We start from the raw sequence: 8,807 nt of genomic DNA on the forward strand, positions 1-8,807 counted from the left end.
ATTAACTAATTATATTCATATGAAATACTTAAATTCATTGATCAAATTATAATACATTATATGAAATACGATTCAAGCTACTTTAATGGTTAAAAGGCTTTTTAAAAAAATGATTAAAAGGGATTATTGTTATCCTTAAAAGGTCTCAGGTTCGAGCATTAGAGGCTACAAAGGTATTGAGATTTCATTGTCAAATGATTATGATTCTTTAGAATAAATACTATCTTGTAATCACCCGATATTTATTAAAAAATAAATTCATTCAATAGTGTATGTCGTTTCATTGTCATATTTGTTCATTGTCATATTTGTTTATTGTTTGAGTCTTTTGGTTGGAATTTTAATTTTTCCATGTATGATCTTTATATGATCTAAAGTAATTAGTTTCACTGTTATAAGAAAATGTCCAAATTATGTATTTAGTTTACGGCGATAGTTGTAAACCCTTAATATAATTTTAAATATTTCATTTTTTTAATAAGATTAATGAATTATATTAAAAAAAAAAATCATTCAAACTAACAATTTAAAAATATTGTCATCGACATCAACTTCAATTGAACTAATATTCAATCAGCTGGTTTTAACTCTTTAACCAAATTTATAATTTTTCCTTGTAAACTAAACTAATACAAAACATAGCACTTTCTAAAAGATGAAAATGTTAATGACAATGATTTAAATTTAGGATAAATAAAACTTTTGGTATCTAATTTTGGTATTTATGTATAACATGATATACAATTTCTTTTGGGTGCAAATAGGTACATGTTCAATTTTGATTGGTTCATACTTATAATTTTAATATCAATTAGTTAAAGAGATAATATGTTCTTCAAATTTTAGATATAAATATTATTAATTTGAAAAGTATATAATTGCACCAAAAATAATTGCATATCTAATTGCACCCACAAAATTTAAATACTTAATTGTACCATTAAAATGCCAAATACCTAATTTCACCATTAACACACACACACAAAAGTAAGTACTGCATTATATTTAAATTTAAAGTTAAACACCACAAATTATAGGTAAACTACAAGTTTAGTACTTAAACTATCACTTTTGTTTCATTTTGGTCATCCACCTATTATTTTTTCAAAATCATACATAATGTTGCGTTTTGATTTTATTTTGGTTATACGTTGTTAAAAAATTAACAGAACTACTGACGTGACATTTTTAATTTTTTTCAATGATGACATTGTATTACCTTACGATGACACGTCAGCTTGACAATTAACATTTTAACGGTGGGTTACCAAAATGAAACCAAAACGTAACATCAAAAAATAATTAGGTGGCCAAATAGAATAAAAGTGATAGTTTAGATACTAAACTTACAATTTACCCAAAGTCGCATTTTATCCTTAAATTTGAAAAACATGGGTAAACTATATTAGTAGTCAATAAATTTTTAGAGTGCTTGCACTTCAATTGCCGAAATATAAACATTCAAAGAATCACTTTCATTAATAAATTTTTGAGGATGAAAAATATGTGGGCACCAAAAGTTATACTTATACTCAAATTTATATTAAAAATAATTGAAAACAAACTTTTGAGAAAGGAAAAAAAACTAGAAGCCCAATGCACAATTATTGTTTTGTTTTACATATTTCACTTTACTTTTGGTCGGTTTTAAAGGCCAAAAAAATAATAAAAGAATATAAATGCAAGTAGGGCACTTTTCCACTAAACGATCCTTCAGGACAAAGGTGAAAGTGCCTTTTTATGCAAAATGCCTAAGGTGTCCCTAAGTGGCCTCTACATTTAGCAATATCTGTGATGGGAAGAAGAAGGACATTTTTGGCAAATGAATTAAAAGATAAAGTTAAGGGGGCTGTGTTTTTCTTTTCACCTCTTTTGGTATGATAGTTGAGTTGGTTTTCCAAGGCAAATGACTTTGTGTTGCCTTTGTTTGACCCAATGCCGCCACCCAAACACGGCATAAAAGTACACTTCCGTTACGGACGCTATGTACCGAATCATAGGTGACCTGAAAATGTTTGATCTATGACATCCGTTAAAAAAATTATTAAAAATTAGTCGATCAATTATACTTGACACATGACCTAATGGTTAATTTCCTTTAATTTTAAAAAAGTAAAAATGCATAAATTTTCAACAAAAAAATTATTTTTCTTATTTTTAAGAAAATACCTAAAAATTAATATAACTCTAAAATCTCTTGATTTTTGTCCCCAACCACTATCACCGCGACGATCATTCGTTCACCTGTCAAATGAGATTTAGGGATGCATGTAATAGATTTAGAGATTTAGGTTTAAGAATTTTAAACTTAGGTTACGGTAGGCGACCAGCGGGGTCAATAGAGGCGGAGAGGTCCAGCGAGTGCCACATTTGAGTTGGGAGACAAAGAATTTGCCAGCAAACCAATGAATATAAAGTATAAGTTAATATTTAGATTCTTTTTTGTCTAATAATAAGAATGAATATCCTAAAGAATTAAGTGTTGGGGACATTGAGTAAAGGTTATGTACTTAACACATGACGTGTGAAACCAGATATACCCTGTCATTCTCCGACTTATGCTCAACTTTCCTTGCAAGATAAAATGACATTTAATCCTTTAATACCAAACAATTAATAAAATAAATAAAGTACTAACTAAGATAATATTTCAGCAATAATTATTTTTTCTTTTTGAAAAAATAATTATGGGCAATTTTGTTTGCCTATAATTTCAATAATGAAAATTTATTTGGACTCTTTCAAAAATGAAAAGAAATAATGGAAGAGGTTAGAAAAGGGTAAGATGGGACACTTTTTATCCTGCTGAAAACATTATCTGCTTTTGTGGGTCTCGGTGGCTGCCTCATTGGTTTGGTATATTCAATGAGCTAGAGCAACATAACACTAACACCTCAAGGCTTAAGGTGAAGAAATTAGGCACTGAACTGAGGTCTTTTTATTTGGCCTCTACCCTCTCCACTATCCTGCCGGAAAAAAAGTGAAGAAATTAGGCACTGAACTGAGGTTTAGTAGTGCTATATGCATGCACATTTGAAATCCTTTTATATTTTCAGTGGAAATGAAAACAGCCAACGGGACCTTGTTTACAACAAAGCACATCATTATTTTTCGTTGCCACTCGTATCCCTTGAATGAAAAAAATTGGGGATTAATCCATTACGAATAATACCGTATCTAAAAGATGCTAGGCTACCTATTTTTCCTCCAGAAGAACTGTTGTGCAAGAAAGAAGTGAAGACAATTCCTCTTGTTTCGCCAAACCAAAGCCTTGCCATCTTACTCTACCAAATTTGTCAAGCAGGAAAATATACCTTCAAACAAAGGAAAATATATATTCTCAGAGTAAAAGAACAGTAGTGTACGAAGATTATGTTATTGATTAGGATATAAGAAACTTTGAGTACCCAGTTAGAAGGGTCAGTATCTTAAGTTCCTTTCGGAAGTAATAATGGTCGCCAAACGAATAAACAATATGTCTCTGAAGAGTGTCCTCTCCATTACTAGATTTCCTCATAAATCGAAGAAGCAGCTGTTTAATGGGATTCAAGCATAAGAGCCAAGAGTCTATAAAAGACACCTGATAGCAGAAAACATATTATCATTTAGCATCACAATAATTTCTAAACATGAGTATATTAACAAATAAATTGTATAAAACATAAAATCAGCTGCCAAGTTTTTCGTTCAATTAAGTTAATAAAAGAAAAACTGATTTAAAAGTTATAGGCTGGTTGGATGAATTTGAAGCTCAGCTAGGAAAGTCAATAGTCATACAAATCATTGTTATTTTATTCCCTTTCTTTGTTTTATTTGTTTGCTTGTTTGTTTATCATCATCATCTTCATTTTCTTGACTTACAGAGATGCATGCAATCTATCAGTTCTAACAACATAAAATCGAGAACATCTGATATACCATGCATGCCAAAAAGATTAAAAAAATAGAATGAATCTCCAAGTTAAATGGAAAAATTATAAACAACCTCATATAGCCGGACATTCTTGGACTCACTAAAAGCTTCATAAAAAGGCTTGCTCCAAGAATCAACCATAGCCTGACAAGGAAAAAGGGATTAAATTGCACCAGCAATAAAAAGAATAACTAGAAAAAAGAAAAATAGATAAAAAGGCATAAACCAACATCCTTTTCTTTCTTATGCTTTTGCTGTTTTCTTGCTTGTAATTTAATTCTACCCATCCATTCCCATGGAGATGCTGATATATACCTCTATCACAATTTTAAAGCAAATGCGCTATCTAATCAACATTCTATTTTCAAGTTATTAGCAAAAAGAAAAAAAGGAAGATTTACAACATGGTTTTAAAGTATATAAAATTTATCTAAAACAAACATAGAAAAAGAAATCCATGCCTGAGAGTTTGCTCTAAATGATAGACAGACTAAACAGGCTTTAGGGGCAGCCAGCTTGCTAGCATCACCTCCATTTCCATCAAAAGTAACTGGCAGCTTTGACTCTCTACCATCAGAATATATCACATCCACCGCCGGAAACTTCTTTGCCGCAATTGCTGGAATTAAAATCTTATTTGCCGTTGCAATCTGCAAAAAGAAAAGGAAGAAAAATCTAACAATTAAAATCTTCTCAGAAAGTGACATTATTTCTTTTTTTCCCCAGAAATGAGTTGCAATTCGATTAATTTGAACAAAATTTAAAAGATTTTGAAATGATATAGCATATATGTATATATATATATATCAAGAAGAACAAATGAGTCAATACCTTACCACCGTGTTGTTTTAGCTCAGACAAATCATCAAAATATCCTCTATTCAATTCATCAGCACTGTCATGAATCAAGACTTTCTTTAGAAAAAGTAATTTTATAAAATTCTAGGAAGATAGCACATTAAAAAATCTCAAAAATAAACAAGTAAACTTAAACTTACAGTCTTGCTCGTTCTTTCTCGATTTCTTTCTTGCTAGCAAGCTGCATACGTACACGAAAGACAGAAAGAAGTTAAATAACTTTAGCTTAAAATTCAAACTTCTTGGAGCTTAAAAAGAGGGGTAGAAGGATTAATTACCTTGTAAATATCGAAGAATCGATTAGAGGAATTCCGACCGAAATGTTGAGAAGGTAAAGGGCAAATCTTTTGTTCATGATTTAGATTTAGGAGGAATTGACAAGTCGAAATCGAAGCTCTTGCCTGGTTTATCACTCGATTTACTCTCAACATTTCCGATTCGGACTTCAATTCCCTTTCTAAAAACCCTAAACCTCCAATTTAGTTTAATTTTTGCAGTGCTACACCTTATCATGTGTCTGGACGGCAAATAAATTATGGGCCGTCGCTTAATGCCCAAATTCGGCTAATTTATCAAAATAATAAATTTTCAACTTTTCTTTTAGGATAAACTACATGTTTGGTACTCCAACTATCATTTTTACTCTATTTTAATCACTCAACTTTTTTTAAAATCTTCATTTTTATAATATTTTTTCTTTTTTTATATTAAAATAAAAAAATCAAATTTACATTTAAACACCAAATTGAGAAAAAATATAACTCTATACAGAGTAAATTGAGTTATCAACAAGAAGTTGATCTAGTGGGATGAGGCACTAGATCTCTTAAGCAAGGTAAGGAGTTCAAATCTGGTTTTTGAATGGAGCAAATTAGGTTGGAGGATCGCCCTTACCTATGCAATACCCGATCCAACTACAAACAATATAAAAAAAGCACATAACCAGACATGCTTTGAAAACAACCAATACATAACCGAATGTTTAAGTTTAAATATTTAGAACTTGTCAAGCAATTTTACTGATAAAAGAGATTTCATTCTCTCTTGAGGACTCGGGTGCGTCTACATAGTGTGTAGTTATTCTTATAATCGCATCATATTATTAAAAAATATCTTGAATATTTAAAATATTTTAAAATTTCTTTAATCCCAAACCGTAAAAATAATTAAAATACCTTGAAAACTAATGTGTGCAGGCCATGGTCTATTTAGAAAGTGAAAATATTGGATTTATTCATACATTTGTTTTTGAATATTGCCTCATTCAAACACACTTCAAAAGTTTATACAAAACTTGCGGTAATAAGAACTTATAAACTTTCTTTTTCTTCAAGCATAATCCCTAAAATTAATTAAATGCCATAGAATATTTTAATTGAACTTCTGTGTGTATCGACAATTAACATGTGCGGGTCTAGTTATTTTGGTGAAAATGTTAGGCTTGAGTTACTTAAATGTGTACAAATTGATTGATTGAATTGATATTATAAATTAATTTAATATAATTTCAGTTGTAAAATTATTAAAATATTTTTATTTTAGAGAATAATCAATATTATTATGATAAATTTTGTATTTTTTATAAAATTTTAAGATTCGAGATGATTACAAATTAATATATATTCGAAAAACTTTCGTTCATTTAATAATGGATACTCAAACACGCATGCAAACATCGTACTTAAATCTAGAACCTCTAGAGAAAACAATAATACCTTTAACCACTAAAATTATTTTATTTGTGCATAAAATTTTTAAGATAAGATAACTAAAAACATTTTTTATGAATAAAATATAAGATCGATAAATTTTTATATTAATCTTTACATAAAATATTTTAATACTCACAAATTAATTATTTTATATTAATATTTATAATTAAATAGATAAAGTAATATTATATAAAATCCGTTTGTATATTACCATCACGTTTACATTCAACACGACTCAAGGATCAACACATAATTAGTTGATTAATAGATCGTTCATCAATATTTTTTTTTAATAATTCCTATTTGGGGTAGGGGAGGGGAGGGGATTTTTGTTCCTAACGGTATTGAACGAACATACAACCTAAAGGAGAGATGTATCAACTGAGAGTTTTTAACCACTTATTTTAGAGATTATTAACATATATGAATAACTAAATAAAATATGAATATAGAAATTTATAGAATAAGATGAGAATATAAATATATGCACAAAGTAAGAGTGACGTGATAAGAAGGGTAAGTAAATATAATAAATAATTAGGTATACAAAGTCTTAATTGTTTGGTTTGGTTAATGAGGAGAAGAATTAGGAAGCAAAAGGAGCCCTTTGGGGGAAGCCTTTTCTTCTCCTGGAATTAAAATGAGGCGTAATATCACTATTACTTGGCGTTGATGCCCAGCATGTCTTCATTTCTTGCGACCTATTTTCACGCAATTCTTCTCCTTGTACTTGTTTTGGTCCCATTCTTGTCGCCGTATTTCCTTCTCTTCTTTCTTTCTTTCCTTCTTCCTCATTCTTCTTGTTGCCTATAATGACAAAGCTCGTGTCCCTCTTTTCCCTTGTCCCTACAAGCTGCATTATTTTCAACCCTTTATCTAATTTCCATTTCTGTTTTAATCACTGATATCTGATCTATATATATCGGATTTTGCATAGGCCAGTTAGGAGGGCGACTCTTCCAGCCCAATTTGCTTGAGGAATGTAATGTCTTCATTGGATTTTTTTACAAAATCTTACCTAAAGTTACATTTTGTTTTCAGGTTATATTGTTTCAATGATGATGTGTCATTAACTTGTGGTGACATGTCAGCATCATCGTTGATTATTTTTTACCGCGGGTGACTAAAACTATATGTGAAGTATGATTTTAGAAAAAAAATAGTTGAATGACCATAACGAAACCACAAAAATATGTGAATCACTAAATACGCAGTTTACCCTAAAATAAACAACTAACCTTGCACCCCAAAGAACAGAAGCGAAAGGGGTCCAAGAGAATTCTGCTGCAAATTTCACACGAATAAGAACACCTTTGCTGCTGGGGCTGCTACTGATCTTTGGTTGGGGTCTCTCGTTTAGGAAAACAACTCTTGCACTGTTGATCACATACGTCTGCACCCCACTTATGTCCAATACCCTTTGGATTTCTGTAACTCTCACTACATCGTGGTACGATGATCGTCTGATCTGCATTCGTCTCATCTTTACACACAAATCTGCAATCACAAAGAACGAAAATGAAAGATCTGCGGTACCTGAATTACAAGATGATCTTTGTGTCTCGAGGATCGGCAATAGAAGCAAAATGCGTCCCTCATGCAGTCAAGGCAATACATATTACATTCGCTCCTCGGAGCGTCTCCATGTCTTGGGCAAAAGTGAAGAATGCAGTCGATAGCAGTGATTCAAGCCATGGTGGCACCTTCATTTCCTCCTGTTTTTATTTGCAGTTCCAAGAAGAAAACATCATACATGATCATGGATTCATACAAAAATGAAATGGGGAATTTTCTGAAACAAGAATCGAAGTGAGTTTTCATTCATTACCATCAACAAAGACGATTAAATGCGGAAACGAGAGGTTGAAGAAGAGAAAGGGGTTTTAAAAGAAGCTGAAAATGAAACATAAGATTCATCAATAAAACAATGTGGGGGGGCGGGGGCACTAATTAATTAAAAGAGCAAAGGATGGCCAAATGAAGGCACATAAAAGATGAGTTGAAGCCTTAGCAGTGTAACGGTTTGGATTTAGATGGTAGGTTAAAGTGGGTTTTGGACCGTTGGATTTGTGTCAACGAAAATAGTCATTTTAGTCAAATAATAATAATAATTAGGTATAATGATAAAAATGTCCATACCATTTGACTAAATAGTCATTTTAGTCCTTATTTATTTTTGAGCATTTTGATCTCAGTGTTTCATTTTGAGACAAAATGAACCCTATGTGAATGTAAATTATTAGTCAACAAACGGTCAATGTTTCAAAATAAGTGTTTTTGTCCTAAAATGAAATATTGAAACCAAAATATTTCAAGAAAAAATG

General features: G+C 30.8%; 1 protein-coding gene and 1 pseudogene across 3 annotated transcripts; both read right to left on the minus strand.

The window, feature by feature from the left end:
• Positions 1 to 2,772: 2,772 nt before the first annotated feature.
• On the minus strand, positions 2,773 to 5,308 carry LOC120116378. 3 transcript variants are annotated; one of them, XM_039136885.1, is made up of 8 exons: positions 5,050 to 5,308; positions 4,912 to 4,952; positions 4,745 to 4,808; positions 4,375 to 4,563; positions 3,986 to 4,057; positions 3,408 to 3,580; positions 3,197 to 3,314; positions 2,773 to 2,961 (listed from the first exon to the last, which is right to left on the minus strand). In XM_039136885.1, the coding sequence occupies exons 1-7, from the start codon at positions 5,200 to 5,202 to the stop codon at positions 3,197 to 3,199; spliced, it is 810 nt and encodes a 269-aa protein (XP_038992816.1). In that variant the 5' UTR covers positions 5,203 to 5,308; the 3' UTR covers positions 2,773 to 2,961. The 3 variants fall into 3 exon arrangements, with proteins under 3 accessions (XP_038992816.1, XP_038992814.1, XP_038992815.1); XM_039136883.1 differs by having other exon boundaries at positions 2,775 to 2,966; XM_039136884.1 differs by lacking the exon at positions 2,773 to 2,961 and having other exon boundaries at positions 2,982 to 3,314.
• Positions 5,309 to 7,069: 1,761 nt separating this feature from the next.
• On the minus strand, positions 7,070 to 8,308 carry LOC120116407 (annotated as a pseudogene).
• Positions 8,309 to 8,807: the final 499 nt, after the last annotated feature.

Source organism: Hibiscus syriacus, unplaced genomic scaffold (genome assembly GCF_006381635.1).
Source record: "Hibiscus syriacus cultivar Baekdansim isolate YM2019G1 unplaced genomic scaffold, ASM638163v2 tig00110294_pilon, whole genome shotgun sequence".
Taxonomy (NCBI): Eukaryota; Viridiplantae; Streptophyta; class Magnoliopsida; order Malvales; family Malvaceae; genus Hibiscus; species Hibiscus syriacus.